This window comes from Puccinia triticina, chromosome 9A, assembly GCF_026914185.1.
Source record: "Puccinia triticina chromosome 9A, complete sequence".
Classification (NCBI taxonomy): Eukaryota; Fungi; Basidiomycota; class Pucciniomycetes; order Pucciniales; family Pucciniaceae; genus Puccinia; species Puccinia triticina.
In genome coordinates, this window is record NC_070566.1 from 1,870,722 (window position 1) to 1,889,403 (window position 18,682).

At 44.4% G+C, this 18,682-nt stretch overlaps 5 protein-coding genes across 5 annotated transcripts; 3 read left to right on the forward strand and 2 right to left on the reverse strand.

Moving 5' to 3' along the window:
• Window positions 1–1,296: 1,296 nt before the first annotated feature.
• On the forward strand, window positions 1,297–5,450 carry PtA15_9A197 (uncharacterized protein; the record flags this gene model as incomplete). Its single annotated transcript, XM_053172380.1, has 11 exons — window positions 1,297–1,378; window positions 1,481–1,504; window positions 1,578–1,724; window positions 1,805–2,005; window positions 2,082–2,243; window positions 2,340–2,477; window positions 2,627–2,691; window positions 2,761–2,839; window positions 2,967–3,122; window positions 3,205–4,415; window positions 5,448–5,450. The coding sequence occupies 11 exons, from the start codon at window positions 1,297–1,299 to the stop codon at window positions 5,448–5,450; spliced, it is 2,268 nt and encodes a 755-aa protein (XP_053023627.1).
• A 7,206-nt stretch (window positions 5,451–12,656) lies between these two features.
• PtA15_9A198 (uncharacterized protein) lies at window positions 12,657–14,002 on the forward strand (the record flags this gene model as incomplete). Its single annotated transcript, XM_053172381.1, has 7 exons — window positions 12,657–12,686; window positions 12,893–12,970; window positions 13,068–13,134; window positions 13,205–13,386; window positions 13,463–13,528; window positions 13,598–13,659; window positions 13,750–14,002. 7 exons carry the CDS (start codon window positions 12,657–12,659, stop codon window positions 14,000–14,002), a joined length of 738 nt encoding a protein of 245 aa, XP_053023628.1.
• A 1,017-nt stretch (window positions 14,003–15,019) lies between these two features.
• PtA15_9A199 (uncharacterized protein) lies at window positions 15,020–16,378 on the reverse strand (the record flags this gene model as incomplete). The annotated part of the gene is made up of 1 exon (XM_053172382.1): window positions 15,020–16,378. The coding sequence occupies one exon, from the start codon at window positions 16,376–16,378 to the stop codon at window positions 15,020–15,022; it is 1,359 nt and encodes a 452-aa protein (XP_053023629.1).
• Window positions 16,379–16,692: 314 nt separating this feature from the next.
• Window positions 16,693–17,246, forward strand: PtA15_9A200 (uncharacterized protein; the record flags this gene model as incomplete). Its single annotated transcript, XM_053172385.1, has 3 exons — window positions 16,693–16,734; window positions 16,860–17,126; window positions 17,199–17,246. The coding sequence occupies 3 exons, from the start codon at window positions 16,693–16,695 to the stop codon at window positions 17,244–17,246; spliced, it is 357 nt and encodes a 118-aa protein (XP_053023630.1).
• Window positions 17,247–17,787: 541 nt separating this feature from the next.
• Window positions 17,788–18,682, reverse strand: PtA15_9A201 (uncharacterized protein; the record flags this gene model as incomplete). The annotated part of the gene is made up of 4 exons (XM_053172386.1): window positions 17,788–18,081; window positions 18,178–18,395; window positions 18,463–18,571; window positions 18,677–18,682. The coding sequence occupies 4 exons, from the start codon at window positions 18,680–18,682 to the stop codon at window positions 17,788–17,790; spliced, it is 627 nt and encodes a 208-aa protein (XP_053023631.1).

The following is an 18,682-nucleotide window of genomic DNA, read 5'->3' on the forward strand; positions in this document are numbered from 1 at the left end:
GGTTGTGCGCACGTATAAATCATCCTTGCGTTATTCTTTGAGTATGTTTTACACAGCCTTTTGTTTGTCTTTTTTCAATTTCATTAATATTATTCCAAGTATACCAAAGGGCATACATCGTGATTAATCTTGACACTTCTACCCAAGAAATTCAAACATGAATGTGGATGTGGATTGATCGTTAATGCTGCTCAACCGAAAACTTGCTGGAGTGAATCACTACAAGGTAAACAAGCATCCCTTGATCGTCTGACGGTTTTTTGCTTCTTTTTCAATTTTTACCACATGCCTTAGAATTAAATTCTGGGAAAACTCGCCATGAAAAGCTAGTGGAGCAGGATGCACAGTATAATTGGGGATGGGAATCCTTATGTGCTCCAAAAGTTGTGAGTCGGATGTATACATTACCCACAACTTCCCAAGACTCTCAATAAAGACCAAATCCTCAAGAAGAAATGTTTCTGAATAGCTGTACGAAACACCGGCCTGATGTTCTGGTTGGGGGGTGGTTGGCGCTTTGTAGTATACCCTGTATGTGGTTGTGTAGTCTTCAAGGAAGACTACTCACGGCGTTTAGCATGGGGGTCCAGACGGCGAGTCATCTCCTGTCATCTCCCCGGCCCACGTCAGGCTGCAGTGGGCTCAAAACCTCCGTTCTTGCACGCCCTGCTTTCTAGCCGGCTAATGGGGACAGCACACTCTGTCTGAGTGAACTCCAAATCCTTCGACAATGTTTACCTCTCTCTTTCTCAAAGCCGGGTGGCTCCTAATTAGCTACAAGGCTCTGGCTAGGCCGCCCCTGTACGGAGATGACAGCATCATATCGATCCTTGATTCGAGTAGTCAAGACCCAAGCTTGATAAAAACACATTTTCGGCTTCCAAGTCCCTCCTTTAAAGAGGAAAAGTTGAATCGAAAGCGACCGTCGGACCAGAATCAGCAGCATGCGGGTCAGTCGTCGGAGTACCACTCAAATATGGAAGCCGATATGGACTCAAGCACTCAAAGTGACAAGCGTAATGGTATGCCCAAGCTTCTGTCAATAATGGCAATGACTGCAGTACTGGGTCAACTGACAACGTGACCTCAGCCATTCTTTACGGGCAAAAGCTGGCATCAAACATAGGAAAACGACAAAAAATACAAGGGGGCGCCATAGATCATCAGCATTCAATGGACCCATCAACTCCCAGCCATTCATTGCACTCTTTCCCTCCAGTTTGGTACGACCCGCCATACTTTGCACTTGCAGGCGTTGATGGATTTCCAGAGGGGCGTCACCGGACATTGCCGTCAATGTCAGGACCAGAATATCATATTCCTCCTCCGTCGAATCATCAGTTTGGCTCGAGCAGCGGGAATCCGGATGCGTCCTTGCGTTTGTGGCCATCCATTTTCGAAGACTATCATGTCCCACAAGGCTCTAATGTCGTAGAACAATGGCGGGGCAGACCCACTCATTTTCTGGGGTCACCGCTAGAATCCTTCGCGGACCAGGACACTGGTAAGTCAAACCCTTCAAGTACAGTTATGCTCCTCCCTCCTGCCTTGAATGTGACTTTATGACTTCAACATAGCTTGGCAGACTTCATCAGCCTCCCACCACGGCCACGACCCGAAACATCTCGGTGGTGATAATGTCGATCACTTCACCCCGCAGCATCTGACAGATCATAACAATCTCCATAAACAAAAAAACGCCCTCGAACCCATGGGGACTCCCTGTAAGTGGAACCTGGCTTAATTCTTCATATCCGACGTGGTTGAGCTTGATGTACATCCTAAGCGCATGATTTCAATTCAGATCCGATGAATCAATTCAGTTCCGAAGTAGTCCATCCAAGCCAATTAAACGAGAACCAGGTCGACGAGGACTTGATGTCACAGCTGTTCAGGGGTTACGAAAATCAAAACGAGGGAAACGTGCAATACTATCCTTATGGGGTTACATCCAACTCCCGGCAACCAGTCTTACAAAATATGGAAAACCATAGGCACACAAACTGTAAGTGATTATGCGCGAGTGTAAATGCTACTATGTGCTATCCCGGTTGAAATGCTTCCTAATCTCTTGTCTTCAGCTCCAATTTTCTCTTTTATGAGCCACACCAACGGTGACCACATTGATCACAAGGAAGCACTGGTGTCACAACTGCTTGAGGGTCACGCAAATCATGATGAGGGCGGCACGCAAGACTATAATCATGGTGTCGCATTCAAATCCCTGCAGCCAGCCTTACAGAGTATGGAGAACTATAGGCAGACATATTGTTAGTCATTATACTCGGGTATACTTGCTGATTTGTGGTATCGCGGTTGAAATCATCTTGCGTCTTCAGCTCCGATTGCCGATTTTACTTTGCCATCTTTCTACCCGAGCCACACCAACGGGGACCATGTTGTTGAGGACTACTTGATACCACATCGAGAGGGTGACATCGGTCATCATGAGCCAAACAAGCAGAACTACCCTGAAGGTATGCCATATAGATCCATGCAACCAGACTTACACAACATAGAGAACCACCAGGAGACTAGCTGTAAGCCAGTATTATACATTGCATTTATCTGTATCTTGACTTGCTTTACTTGAAATTTATTGGCATCTTGTTTGATTTCGTTTCAGCTGCAATTGATGAATTGCGTTCGGAAGTTTCCATCCCGAGTCACACCAGCGGAGGTCACGTTGATGTAAACCACTGGAAATCACAGCTACTGTCCCTAATGGGGGATCACGCTGATCAACATGTGGAAAACCAGCAGAATCATCCTCATGGTGTTACATTCAACTCGCCTCAATCATTCTTACAAAACACAGAGATCGACAGACAGGCTCATCGTAAGTAACACCCGGCTGTAAATTTTATGGCTCTACTTATTGCCCTTGAAATTTATCTTCATCTTGTGTGAAGCTCTAATGACTGATTTAGGTTCCCAAGTTTCAATCCCGAGGCACACCAATGTAGAAACTCTTCATGAGGACAACCTCGACTCGATTTCTTCATGGTTGGTTGATTATGATAACCTCCCTAAGGGAAACGAGAATGATGATTACCATCCCGTTAGATCCAACTCCTGGGGAGCTGCTCTTCAATCTACTGCAAACCGCAAGGAAGCTCATCGTGAGTAATGAAAATTGAAGTAGCAGTGCTTTGACCGGTTGAGAGTTAACCCTATCTTCTTTCCTGTGCGACTTGAAATCAGCCAAAGTGATTATTGACTTGAGATCAGAATCTTCATCTTCCCGCCACAGCAACGAGTTTGATGAGAACCCTCACAATTCACAAGTCTTGGGAGATTATCATAATCGCTATACCACAACCAAGAAGAACGGCGCAACTGGCCCAGCCGTACGACCAGTGGCAGAATACGAGCAACAAAATCCTGCGATGGAACGGTCAGACTTTTTAATGAACTCTCTCAAAAAAAAACTCAATCATCCCAGCAGTAGGTCGCCATTCCTGGAACAGTTCACAACCAAATTTAGGGACGAGATCAATCAACACTACAGAAAATACAAGGCCGTGTCAAAGAGGCCTTCCAGAGGCGCTGATCTCCCGGTTCTTCTGTATCAAATGTCCAATCAAAATGGTCGATCACCCTCCTGGATAATTCGGGTGATGGACCAAACTGTTCCAGATCAATGGATAACAAAACCTGCGGCTAGTATGATTAGCATGTTCAATAAATTAGTAGACGGACTCATCCTCATCAACACGGCCATATCGAGGTGGTACAGTGGTGGTCCCAACTTGGAAGCCGAGAAAATTTCTCACGACGCGTTAACCAATTGGCTTTGGAAAGAGGCTTTTCAACCTCCCGGAGGCAGTTTTCCTGTCATGGGAGTAGTTAGAAACCCAAACCCAGTGAACGGCGCGGTTTTTGGCAACTTGCAGAAGTCGCTTTTTGGGTATCTTAGCCAGGAACCATCGGTAACAAGCTGCCTCAAGGCCTCTGTTTTGATTTTTCTGGCTTGGAACAGAAGTCCTGGCAAAGAGTCACGTACACCTCTACCGGATAATGAGCTGGGTTTGACTTCACTCTTAACATCAATTGCATCAGGCTCAGTGGCTGGCTTTCGATTGAAAGCTTCACATCGTAGAGGGGCCGGGATCTCCCACATTTTGTTGAACAATGATCCCGGAAACATCTCAAATAAGTTCCATTATCCTGGCATGAACATTTTTCCACGTTTACTTTCACCAAGAAAGTTCGATCCTATGGATGAACCAGGCAGTTTGGATGAACATGAAGACTCGATTCTGAAAGCTTTCAAGCAGCAAAAGCCTAGGTCTCCTTCCAGTGTAAGTCATGATGTGGAAGGCCTCCCGGTTTCACTCGAATTAGAGCCAGTCAAAGATCAAGGCCGGCCGCTAGAATTCACTGTCAGAATTACGGCCAAGAATCGCAAGGATGTCAGGAAGAAGGATTTGATACAAAAGGACCCAGGAAACCCCTTATAAATGACCGTAACCTAAAATCCAGAATTTTGACAAAATTCATACATTTTTTGACCTCATTCATACACGTTTTGTGCGTATGCTTTGAGGATTTCCCAAATTTTCATACATTTTCCATGCCTACCATTCCTGCCGAGGGGGGGGGGGGGGGTGCAAAAAAAAAAAACCTGGGGTGCGCTGCCAAGGTGGGGCACTGGGGTACCAAAAATAAGCCAAGCTGTGCTGCTGAGGGAGGGAGGGCTACGGGTTTTTCTGGTGCACTCTCAGGAATTTCATACATCTTAGTTACTACCCTCTTGTACCCAGGAAAAATTCCATACACTTGAAGTGCTTACCATTGAGGCCAAAAAAGCCCATTCATACCATTTTTGTGCCTACCATTTTGGGTTTTTGCCAAAAAATTCATACATTTTCGTTACGGTCATTTACAGGGGGTTTCCTGGGTCCTGATACAAAAGATAAAATGTTTGCTCTTCCATTTGCAATTGTGCCACCGCCATATACTAGAATACCTAACCTCAGCTAATATCGAGCCAATTGACAATGCGCTCAAGGATTTTTCTAAGTGGCTCTTTGAAGTTATCCTCCAGCCACGACATGAAAATCATCCCCTTGTTGGAACATTTGGGGGACTTCCAAGCTTACAGATACTTTTGGCATCAAATTTTGACCCAATCCAAAAAGCATTAATTGTTTAAATCTCCTTGAAGGATTCAAGCCACTTGGTTTTTCGTCTCTCACTCACTCTCATTGGTTATTGGTATAAAAATACTCATACTGTTGATTATTTTACTCAGTACTTTGAAACTGAAGAAAAATACTGGAAGATCATGATTGACTGTCTCTCCAAGACTTTAGAAACAAAGAACAACCTTGGGAGAAGGTGATTGAACTTTTGTGCAACATGATAGTAGTTTTGGTTTGGAATAAATAAATATATTATACCATCCATTGATCTGTTGTGAAACACATTTATTTTAATTCCAGTAACATTCCTCTTCAACAATCACTTGGAATTAATTCAAAAAGCTTGGTGTCAGTCCATGATACATTGAAATTGAGCAGAATTTGAACTCTCACCAAGCTTAACAAAGCCTCCCCGGAGTTCCTTTGGGGCAGCCCCACATGAGCATCTCTATCTCTTGCACAAATCACACACAATGAGACCTCAACATGAACACAAGTCCCCGCTTTGGAGCGCCATCAAAAAGTTGATGTGAATAGGTGTCAGGTGACATTGAGTAACATATGCTGAAATTCCAGTGACACTCCAACATTACTCCCCTTGAAAGCCAATGGCCCCTTTGTCATCCTCAGGGGGTTCTACCCCTTGTCCATAAGTTTATGGTTAAAGTTAAGGCTGGAGTTGGCTTCACATCACCTACTACCTAGTACCCTCAGTTTTTTCATGGTGGAGGGTGCAGGTACAGACTGGGTTGTGGCGAAGTGCCCTCAAACAAAACACAACCTCTGAACCAGAGGGACTTGGCACTTATCTCCCCAAACTGAACTGAGAGCATCCACATCAGTTGCGGATTAAGGGAGGATTAGTGTAACTACTTCTCCTTGGCAACCACATTGGGTCCAATTTAATTGGACTAAACTCCTCCCAAGAGTACAATTTGGAGTAAGCGGGAGTAAATTTACTCCTTGCTAATCCTGGGAGCAACGGTGGGCCGCTACGCTGCGCTAGAAATCAGCTAACTGCCAATTACAGCAGCGCAGCTGGCAACAGGATTTTCCAAACTCCCTGAATTTTGCAGTCCTAATTGACTGATCCTTCAGGGAGGCTTATAGTTCAATCCACGCAAGGCAAGCAGTTGAATGCTGCAAAACAGACCATGTTAGCTGAACTGTACTCCAGATAGAATTTTGGCTCTGCATCTGGTAACCAGGATGTCCTGACTCCCTGATGCAATGGTCCTGCTGGACCATTTTGATCAGAGAGGCTCCTAGAATATTCTCACCAGTTTAAGTGGTTCAATGCTGTGGAAAGGGCCGCGTAATCCGCTGTTAGCTCATTTTTTGGTGTAGCGTAGCGGCCCACCATTGCTGGGAGTAATGCTGCATACATATTCACATGCATGCAGAAACTCCTCCCCACCCAAAAGTATGCACCAAACACAGCTTACATAAGCTGTAGGTGCATACAACATACTTGCTCATCAATTAAGCCCGCACCAATGCGGTTGACCACCCGGATTAGCACTAATCCCGGAGTAAGCTAATGCGCTACTCCTTGAGTTACACCCGCACCAATGCCGATGCTCTGAGCAATTCAGATCTTTCAATGAGCTTGTTCTGGTGATTTTATGCCATTCCATTTTTTATTCCGTTCCAAAAGGGCCCCATGCATGCCCTTTGTATTAAACTTGAGAAAAGTATGGTCCAAGTGAAGTGGGTATTGAACTCACAACCTCCTGTACTGTGAGAGTTGAACTCACATACTCAGCATTCATGAGTGATGCTCTAACCATTGAGCTAAGTACACATTGCATGGAAATGAGTTTGAGGTGATTACACACATGATATGCAAGAGGTTGCAAACTAAGTGCATTTAACATTGGCATTGTGGTAAACTGCAACTGAGCAGACAATCTACTCTAAATACTTTGTACCATGAGACTTGTCTTATCCTTCCCCATCTTTTGCTGCTACACAAATCCCTGGAGGTGAAACCATTATATCTCTATTCTATGCCTCTTTACAATTTGTTTTTTTGGGTATTCTGGGCTGTATGTATGATTTTCATGCATTGAACTGCCTGGGGAAAGCAGTGTGTCATTCCAATTCAATTTCACAGAAAACAAGCTCTCCAATATCTGTTCAACATGTGTTGGCAGCTGGTGCATTGAATCCACATTATGAGGAGAAGCCAAGATGGCTGGATATCCTGACCCTTGAGGGTAGCAGAGGAAAGCCAGTTTTTGTTCTGTGAGGGGTAAAATAAAAACAGATGAGGAAAGCCAGTTTTTGTTCTGTGAGGGGTAAAAATAAAATAGATTTACTTTGTGCATGGGGGGAAACTCATGTGTGGCACTATAATTCTTTGGCTAAAAGCCAAAGGACAACTGGAGCTGGCCGGGCTGGGGGGGTGGAGGAGGACATAGGAATCTGTCCACAAATCATCAGCAGCCCAACAAATGGTTGTTAGCCTAGTGGCACTGCGTGCCACAGCAACATCATGATGTTTCACAACAATCTACATTTTTCAGTTGCAGCAACATTTGGCCGGCTGATTTGCCTTTGGACAGCCGGCCACCGCAGTACAAAACAACCTCTCAATGACCAGTCCTTGTTCTGGCCATCAAGAGGATTGCACACTCCTCTAACTCATCTTGATGTCCACCTCATGGACAGGTCATCAGGAAGAGTCCACACTCCTCTTGATGCCAGCACACACTGGCCTCAAGAGGATTACAGACACCTCTCAATGGCCGGCAAAACTACCAGTCATCAAGAGGAGTACACACTCCTCTCAATGGCTGGATAAAGGTCTGGTCATTGGGAGGAGTACATACACACTTACCTCAATGGACAGCATAGACCGGGCATTGAGGTGCATGTACTCCTCTCAACGCTGGTCTGTATTGGCATTGAGAGGAGTATGGAATACTCCTCCCAATGACCAGTGTAAGACTCAAAAGTGGTAATGAAACCCTTTTGCTGAATGGTGAAGGGTATGATGGAGTTGCAAGCTCTGCCCTTCTGTTATCAGTCAACAAGACCCACCAAGCTCAGCTTGGCAAGTTTTATTAAGTGATAGGTCTGGTCTGTTCCAGATGAAATCTGTTTTGACTGGCAATGTGTAAGTGTTTTAATTACTTTGTTATAAGGGTTGAATTGTTGTTATAAGGGTTGATTTATTGTTATAAGGGTTTTAGGATTTGAGTGTGGATGAGTGTTGGGTGACTTGTGAGTTCTGGGTGAGGAACTGGGGAGCAGACCACTGGGGGTGGAGAGAGCTCCTTTTATAGAAAAAAGTGGAGCCCCAAAGGGGCTTGTGGGTTAGGGTTTCAGCTAATCTAGACAACAGGGTGAGGGATTTTAGCTGGTGGGAGTAGATACAAATGATGTCATAACCCCTCAGGGGCGCATGAATGGTGTCAGAATATACCACAGAACATTCTAAATATGCCAGGGGTGCATACATGATGTCAGAATATACAAAAGAACATTCTAACACATGCATGAGGTGACAGTAGACTGCATGAGCTGTCATACAGGGGGAATTAGTGCACACACAAAGTCTGAGGCTGCAGAAACAGTGTAAATGATGTCATACTATGTATATAAACAAGTGTATTTAGCTAATATGTAATGAGTGTAGCCTGACAGGGAGATGTATGTTTGTATCCTGTGATATGTATAAGTGTACTACTGTGAAACTTGGGTTGGGGCAGGTGACAGCTGGGTTACTGGGGCTGGCCATGTGATAGGTGTCCATGAGGTGTAACTTCCACACTAGAGGGGGCCCAGGGGTGCTTCCAGTGGTGACTAGGGGTGAGATTGGCCTTATAATACATTTCTGGGGTCCATTTGATGGTATCTTGAAGCCTAGTATGAGTAATTATGTGGTATAGAAAAAACTTTTTATTTTTCCACTTTTCTGTCTACCACACCGGTCATTGAGAGGAGTGTGAACTCCTCCTCCTCATGGAAAGTCCTTATGCTGGTCATTGAGAGGAGAGTGGACTACTCTTGATGGCCTGCACAAGCAACAGTGGGTAGTTATTGCTACAGTAAGGCGTAATGTAATGATAAAGTAACAAATTTTTGCCGTTATCGCTATTGTTACTGGTAACGGCGCTGTGCTATGAATATTGCACTGGGGGAGGGCAATTTTTTGAAGGCTTTTAAAATATCTGTGCGCGGAGCAGCAGATATTGAGTGAGATAACAAGCAATGAAACATCATTTTACAGCTAATTTGGCCCTTTATTGCTTGATAACGCGTTACTTTACTAGTAACGGTAGTAAAAAAAATTCAAGTTACTTTACGCATGATTCCGCTTTTTGCACATTACTGATAACGACAACGGCAGCAATAGTAATGGTGGGTAGTTACTTTACTAAAATCTGTCAGATATCGCCACCGCTGGCACAAGGACTCCTCCCAATGGCAGGTCCTTGTGCTGGCCATCAAGAGGAGTGTGAAGACCCAATGAACGGTCCTTGTGCCAGCCATCAAGAGGTGTGGTGTGTGTACATACCCTGGTGGCCGGCTGTCCATCAGCTGGCCAAGTGTTGCTGCAATACTTGTTGCGGAGGGTTCAAATCCCCACTGAATTGTCAGATTTTTCTGTGGCCCGCAGCAACATAGAGATGCCTGCAGTGTGGTTAGCTGAAAATTGCCTGACAGCAGGGTTGCCAGTTCAATTCCCACTTCCCCCATCCCCCATTTGAGGGTCAGAGGGTCAGGGGTTAAGGCAGTTTTTTTTTAAAAAAATACTTGGCCAAGCAGACAATACATTGTATTGGTATGTATCAGATACCCCAATACATTGTATTGGCATGTATCAGATACAACAACACATTGTATTGGTATGTATTGGAAACATAATACATTGTATCATTATGTATAGGATACACCAATACATTGTATTGGTATGTATTGGTGTGTATTGGATACAAAATAATTTGGATCAGATAGTGTACTGGCACGTATCAAGTATGAAATAAATTGTATTGGATAATGTTATATTGTTGTATCCAATATTATATTGTTGCACTGGTACCATACAATGCGGAGTGTATTACACAGCGGACACACTTTTGAGGTTTAACTTCAAATGTACTTTGAAGTTTGAAAGGGTCCTGCTCAATAGTTTTGAACAAGCATTCAAATAATCTTTGAAGTTTATTTGAGACATATTCAACAAATATGTCAAATGTGCTGTGGACCAATGTTCCTACTGAATTGATTTGCCTTCAATTTTCATTTGAAGCAACTCCAAAGCTACTTTGGAGTTTTGTGTCCGTGGTGTACTGAGATGGGTGGTTATTTCCAGCTCACCCAGCTCCTTTTCCAGCGCCAGCTCCACCAACGGTGGGTAGTTACGGTACGGTTATTGGTAACGTACTGATATCATAACGGTTTTTCTCTCGTTACCGTTACCATCAAACATAACGGAAGTGTGTTACAATATCACACACCCAGGATGCTTGAAATTTGACATCCGTTACAATATCTGCCCGCACAGAGGGGCAGATATCAGACTGAATATGATCCAGAGGGGGCATTTGCCCCTCTTTATCTCGTTAACCGGTGGTTAACGCGTTACGCTCCTAGTAACACGACTAACGCACCAAGAAAATCAGGCCCGTTACAATACGGGCCCGGGGTTACAACTGGTTGTTACTATTAGCACTAACGCTTGAGCGCAGTAACGGCAAGCATTACGCTACGCAGATAACAGTGGTTATTGTAGTGTATTGTAACTAACCACCGCTGGCTCCACTGACCTTTGGCTTTTGGCCAAAGAAAAAGGTGTTAGGGTGTATCAAATATAAGAAATCCACAATTAGAAACCATTTGATTAGGCAAAAATAGAATCCTTGACCAGTGAATCCCAAAATGGGGTAGCTGAAGGACCAGCATGTTATAAAAATGGTGGTTTTTTTTCAAACCTGTCAATTACATAACAGTGGATTTGTTCATATTTGATACCCCCTATTATGTTCTTTGGTTAATAGCCAAAGAAAGAAAGTGACAGAACTCAGGAAATCGTTTGTGCACAGGAATTTCTGTTGACTTGATGTCATACCTGCTTCCCCAAATTTTGGACACCCACACCTGCACCTGCTACCCGCCAGCGCGTACCTGTCTTGCCAGGAACCCGGAAAGCCCCAACCAAGCTGGCTTATTTAGTACAGTAGCACGTATCCGGGGGACATTTTTTTGCAAAATGCTCCTGATGTAAATCACCAGATACATAGTGGGTTTGATTTTTTTTGCATGATGTTGCTAATTGTTTTGGTATTTTTCTGGGTTTGAATGGAAAAGAAACCCAAATTTTGAAGTCTTGGGTTCAATTGTTGCTCAGAAAGGTTTTTTTGCATCCCATTTTCAGCTCTTGCCAAGCCCCGTGGGGGAAAATCCTCCAGATGTACTACATATCTAAACCCGGTCCAATCAGGGAAAACCCAATTTCCCCATGTATCCAAAACCCAGAATTCCTGGAATTTACATAGGCCAGCTTGGTTGGGGCTTTCCGGGGTCCTGTCGTGCCTAGCAGGTACCTGCGGCCATCTCTAACAATCATCAAGTCAGAGCAATTCAAACTCAAACCACCTTGAGCTCCTTGGTCCAATCCAAGCCCCCGTTCCTCCATCACATCTTTTTCTTCAACTGATATTCTCTCAAAAGTTGAAATTTATGCATACATAAATGTGTAAGTCATAAATCATAAAACTTTGTTTGCAGGGGATCTCACCAATCTGCTTATGTAATCTTTGGCTTTCCCTGCCAACAAAGTTTTATGAATTTATGATTTACACATTTATGCATGCATAAATTTGAGCTTTGAACACCATAATTTAGCGGCTTCGTGAATTTTACAAAACTTGTTTCACAAGGCTTATGACTTGTGAACCATATGGGTTGGAATTTTACACAAAGTATGGTGTAAAACATAATTTTACAGGGATTTTGGACTTTTCTTGGCCCTTGTAAAGTATACGTTGTAACACATACACTGTAAACATACTATGTACAGGGGACTTATGTAATATTACACTGCATGTTTCACAAACCTTGTGACACCACATCTGTAATTTCAACATTCCAACTCAGATATATATTTTTCCGGCGTACAGGTTACAAGCCTTCTTTTACAAGCCTGTATTTGGCCGGAAAAATGTATCCCCTCACGATCATGGTTAAATTTTGCACGCCTCAACAGTTTCATTACGATGGATGCCCAGCCACTTATAGGTTTGTCCCTCCCACTCGTTTGTTCCTCCACCTCTGTGTTTCCGGCATTGGCTGATTTATCCATCCTTCCGGCAGCTCTAACAAGACAAGATTCAAGGCGGCTTACTATTTTCACCTCTCTGAGTCCGTGATTATTCCAGCCATGTCGGACAGCGGTAGCAATCACAAACATTTATCCCAGCCCAATTCTCCCAAAGACCCTGACAACAGGACGGTACGTCAACCTCTTGCAGGCTTCACGGCCGGAAATCGACTAGACCTATGCTCACGCATCTCTCATCCAATGCAAACGTGTAGGGGAAATGTTCACCCGCAAAGACATACAATACGATCTGATGAGCAACATTTTGTAAGTCCCCAGACGCCGTCCCCAGAATCGGGATCTGAAGAAGGATGAAGAAGATCTGACGTCGACGCTCAATTGCTTGTGGCGATCAAGTAACGACCGCACTTTTCAGTTCACGAGTCCCCTCGATTGACGGGCCATATCCTTCAAGGAACTCTACGTCGAAACCCTATCCAGATTCAGTAAGGCTGCCAAAAGTACGGTCAGGCAGCTAGACAACAACCCGCAAGTGAGTCTGTCTGCCTGCCTTTTTGCTCATCTCAGAAAGATCTGCTTTTTCCCCTGCCTGCTATCTAACTGACTCATCTACCGACAATCCGAGCTAGTGGGCGACAAACTTTTGCATCGCGTCATTCCTCATCAATATTGGCCGAATCAATACTACCGTGGCGTGTGAGTCGCCTGGCTTGATCACTCGTGCTGGCTCAAAAGCTGATGGAAATACTGACTTCTATCGGCGCAGTCTATCCCGAGCTCAGGGCCTACATGAGGACTTACCATCCTGTCCCGTGTCTCCAGAAGGATGAATACTGCCAAACAAATCTACAAGATGCCCCAAGGATCAAGACCATGCTGAAATCCTGCCAACTACCTTCCGAGTTCAACAACAAACCCAAATCATTACCAGATATTGCAAAGAGAAGCGTCAGTCTTGGAGAGTCTCAACCAATTACTGATCTGTCAGGCTTACTTCTTATGTTGTTGCTTGATATCACCACAGGCCCTTGGGTATAGACCTCCAACAACTGTTGTCAATCTGATTTTTGAACTATTTGGCGTTGAACCTGTGAGTCTCTGCAATCGACTGTTAAGCCTGAAACTGACAATGCTGACATACACATTGAGCTGGTCGCAGTATGTTAGCATGAAGTATTTTCCCGAGGGCTTTGTGCTGCACGACCTCTTCTCACCCAACACGTAGGCCGTTTTACCCATCCGTTTACCTTCATCGTGCACATGAAATACTCTCAATCTTACAGCCCCCAACTTGACATACACACCTTCCAGGATCCCGACGAAACTAAGGGCATACGCATTCCTTTGGCTAATGCATCATTTCCTGGAAGACCCCTCGGCAATAACCAATTTCCAACACGAGTCAAAGATCGAGGCGTTCCAGATTGCCCGACTGGAAGATATCCAGCCCGACTCGTCCCTTGGCGATAGCCCTGAAAACGTGGACACCCCAGAAGAGATCAAGTGGGGCAAAGATATGCAAAACTATCGGAGGGAGTTCTTGAAGAAGTGGAGGGGCACATAGCCCGAATATAGCCGGCTATGTATCCCCAAAAGCATAAAGATGGATGGACAAGTTTAAGTTATCGGTCGGTGCATCGATTGGCGACCTGATCAATCCATGATGCCAGCCATATTCCGCTTCTGCGCAGCCGAAGTGCTGAGTTTTCTTGTGATCACACTAGCCTCTCCCACTCGGAAACTGGCACCCATCGCATCTCATATTTGGGTGTTTTAGGAGAGGGATGGTGGGCAGTTATCTATGGTTTCTTATTGTTTTTTTTTGTTTCCTGCTTTGCAATTTGTCACTTGCAAAATTTTATATGGCTCGTAAAATTCTGGTTTCCTTTGGCCTGATGAGAATTTTGCAACCGTTGTGAGGACAAAGATGTATCCCTTGTAAGTGAAGCCTTGTGAATTTGAAGCTTTTTAGCCCCACGAGCTTTTTTGCAAGGCTTATTCTTTACGAGGGAGATCCTTGTAAGAGAATCACTTGTGAAATTACATTTCAGTCCCTTTGACAAAAAAATTGCAAGGTATCTTTTACAGTGCTTGTTTCACGATGGTGGAAAATATGGGAGGAGGCGTGGAAAATTATGAATGCCTCCCGGCTTGTCGTAATTTCACAATGGATGCAGTTTACAAGGCTTATGCCTTGTAAAAAAAGGGTTGTAAAATTCTACCCCCCCCATAATTTAGTGTTTCTCAGGTTTGATGTTCTCTACTTTTCTTCCCATTCCTTTCTCCTTGTCTGTTTCTGGATAGAAAGATAAGTACTAAATTTTTGATGTGCAAAGTTCATAGAGACTTGGTTAAGTTCAATCCAACTCAAGGTTCAAAATATTACAATTCTTGAATCATTTTACAAAGGTACCAGTCATCTGAAATCTTTTACAAGATCATCAGATGAAGTTCCAAAACAACCTCGAAATGCTTGCGAGATCCATAAGGAAAAGAATGCCCGGAAGGTGAACAAATACAATAACTTGACAAGTTTTTTGTTTTCTCAAGTAAGGATGGTGAGGAAGGGATTGTCAACAAGCTACCACTTGTTTCTTGCAGTTAGCCAGACAGTTTCCGAAGGGGTCGAGTTTTTCGAGTTTTGTTTGGAATGAGAAGCGGGATTGCCGGACGGTTCTTTGATCTTCCGGCAAAACTTGAGGATCAATTCATCGAACTTTTTCTTTAAGCCGCCGCCAGTGACAGGAAATAAAAATCTTTCGATTTCATCGATCTTCCACTTGGGCTGGATTTCGAACAGCTGTGACATTCTCATCTTGGGCTCCAGAGATAATTTGTCGATCGGAATTACGATGATACTTTTTTGATCGTTAGATAAAATCGAGTGCGAGGATAAGCTTTCAATTGAACACTTTTCGGAGAGTCTTTCGGGTAACTTCGAAGTCCAAGTCGCCAAGAAACTTTCGACGTTCATTTTTTGAATGTATCGATGATCCTTTGGATTGTGGCTTGATTCTAACTTTGTAGGCTTGATGCAAAGCAGTTGTGAGAGGCCAATCAAGTTGACGACTTCCTGCAACTTCAAAATTGTGTTTTGTTGTGGATCGAATGAATCATATGGTTGGTTAATTTTGAAGTCGACTGAGATTTTTTGGAAAATCTGTAAAAGTACAGCTTGGTGAATGTCCAACCGAGACGTGATGATGTCGATTACAGGCCCGATAGCAAACTGTTCCTGTGGGCCCACCCCGAGCTCCTCCAAGGACTTCAAGAGGCCGGATAGTATGGTCGATAGATAACCCAAGCTGATCATTCGCAAGGAGCCATCAAGTTCGATGACGTGCAACTGGTTCAGGTAGTCCTGTATTTCTGAATCGGATGCTCGAACCTCCTGAGATAAGGAGTCCAGGGTGACCGGCAACGGAACGTCGAGGGACTTTGAGTCTTCCATTCGTCTTTCAGCCTCGCTGGTTTCGCCTGTGTACAAGTGAGGTTGAAGCAGCTGCTTAATCCTATCCAGCCGATTCCCTGGGAAGCACGTGACATCGCCCAATTCGATCGTTTCGTGAACAACTTTCAAGACAGTCAAACCGAGCTTCGGATTTTCGCCGTCCAAACGGCTTGTTCCACATACCAGCACACTGTTGCTGTTCTGAACCGTGCGAAGTTGGAAAGTCTTGTCGGGTGTGGTCAGAACTACCTCATCGTCGTTTCTCCCGCGAAGTTCCATTTGCAGATCGCCCGCTGCTTCATCTTGCCCCTTCAGTCGTTTTATCACTGGCTCGAGTAGTTCCGGTGGTAGGTCAAGTAAGAGGTAGGAGGTGGTAACCAGCTCATCTTCGTCTGTGGGGTGTATGTTGGAATAAAAAAACTCTTGATGATGGTTGGGTGATGCGAATCTGAGGATGTGAGGTTCTTGGTTAGGCGTGGTATCGGCCATTTTGCTCCGTTGCTTTGGATTCGAATGTTTGTGATTGGTTGTACTTATTTAGATAAATATGTTATTCTATGTATCGTTTGTCCTCAACTTAAATATGTAATGGAGGACTTCCCGTCGATCTGGAAAGTCAGATCTGAGCCGCCAGATTTCAGATTTCGCAGGGAAATCTAGGTCCCCGAAGATCCCCGAAGCAATCCAGAGTCCCAAATTCCAGATTTCCCTGCGAAATCTGAAATTCCAGATTTATTCAAAAATGACGGGAAGTCCTCCAATACCCCCCTGGCCGTTCTCAACCTCCAGACCAGCCCTCGATCATGGATTCGACAGATATCAACCAAGTTCCGAAATTCAAAAGCGTGAGTCCACACTCAGACACACCCTCTCTGGCCATTCGCCACTCCACCACATTCCAACCAAACATGCAGGTTGGCGTACTAAGCCGGCTACTATCATTCTGTCTTCGTTTTGATGCGAAAACAAGGGAACGATCCAGGAGATATTCCGACAGGCCTGGACGAACGAACGGAAGAGTTCGCTGAAGTTGATGGTTGAGAAACCGCCGAAGATCAACGAGATCGGTCTACGATTATCGACGGAATATCTGCGACTGTTTACGATCGAGTTGATTCATCGGGCCACCCAAGTCGCCCAGCAAGAGGAAGAAGAGGAGCAGGAAGTGAGACGACTCAATGAGAAGGATGGGGCTGCAGACGATAACCTGCGTTCCGCTCTCAAAGGACTCATCCAGGTCCGTCCTCCGCCCGCCTTGGCTCCCTTGCCTCTTCCACCAACATCTTGCTTATAACGACCCGGCTCGCAGCTTCGACACCTGCAAAAGGCTGCCCCAGGCGTATTATTAGATTTTTGAATGCAAGATTTCACGCGACCTTATAGATCGTACATATCAGCCGCACTTCAAATCCTCGGTCTCTTTAACTACTGTTTCAGCTATGCTTATAGAGCATCAAAGTTGGCAACTCTATTGTTCTTTGTTCCCAGGAAACGGTTCTATTCCCCTGCAGATGTGTGTACAATATATATAAATATTTATGACAAAGTAGGAATCGAGTCGCGAATGCAGAGCTGATTTGGATAAATTACGCTACATTCGTGGAAAGCTTGCCGCTGGTGTTAGTTTTGATTGTGCTCAAGCTGCTCACTGACCGTAATAATGCTCTGAAGGAATCAAATCTGGTCTTGCTTATCGGAAAAACTGAGAAGTAGTGCTGGCATAAGCCACTAGTAGTGTCCTGTTTTTGGGAAGAAATTATTCTTGTTGTCGAACTCAACGTTCATACGGAATTCAGTCACGTTTCAAACCGGCTAGATTTCATTTCGAACAAATCAATGGAAATTCAAGACAGCTTTTTTCGTTGATTTGTATCATGCTATTGATGATTATTGCGACCTTAATCAGGTACTTCATCCAGTTCTTGGTCAGCAGGTGGGCCGCCCTCGCGTGCTTCAGCGACCAGTGCATCATCATCATCTATATCTCCCAGATTGAAGTTGGGATCTTCTTCGTATTCAAATGTTTCCTGGTCATTCTCGTTGCTACCGTTTAATGTATTTATCGTTTTGCGGGTAGTGGTGTGCACAGTTGTCTGGGTCGTTCGTCGATCGGCTGATAAATTCTCCTTGACCAAGTCGATGATTTCTTGGATTTCTTCCTCCGTAAATCTCGAGTCGCATTCTTCGATGATCTGTTTTATCACGCACAAAAAAATAAAAAGCACCCCAAAGTTAAGAGAAAAAGCCAGGATCAATAGAAGGATAGGTCGTTATGAGGATATGAATACCAGATAAATTTCGACTAGCTCGGTTGGAGCTAAATCACAAATTTGTAATCTTTCGGCTTTGGTCAGACCGTTTGTTCTTCCAGAGACCTGACCGAAACGATTCCGAAGAGATTCGCATAAAGAAAGGATCGATTGTGTAGATTGTTTGGCTTGCGGTAAGTGAAGATTGGGATGTTCGAAGTGGGTCAAGATGTTCTTGACGAGTTGCTCCAAGTTATCTAGGTTTTGACAGCGCTTGAATAAGTACATCACTCAACCGATGACTAGATCTAGTACACGACTGACTATTTGGTTGCGGTGTCAGTTGCTGCTGTTGCACGTTGGAATTCGACTCCTGCGTGGCTAATTCCAAGGTTTCGAATGCCGAGAGCGGCAGTAGATTCGGATTCAAGATCTTCGATTGATTTGTTAAAACAAGTGACGAAGAGAGAACTCGGGTCAGTCTTGTTTCTTTGCTGCTTTTTCGCATAATAGTTTCAGTAATGTACCTCTTACTCACCTCCAT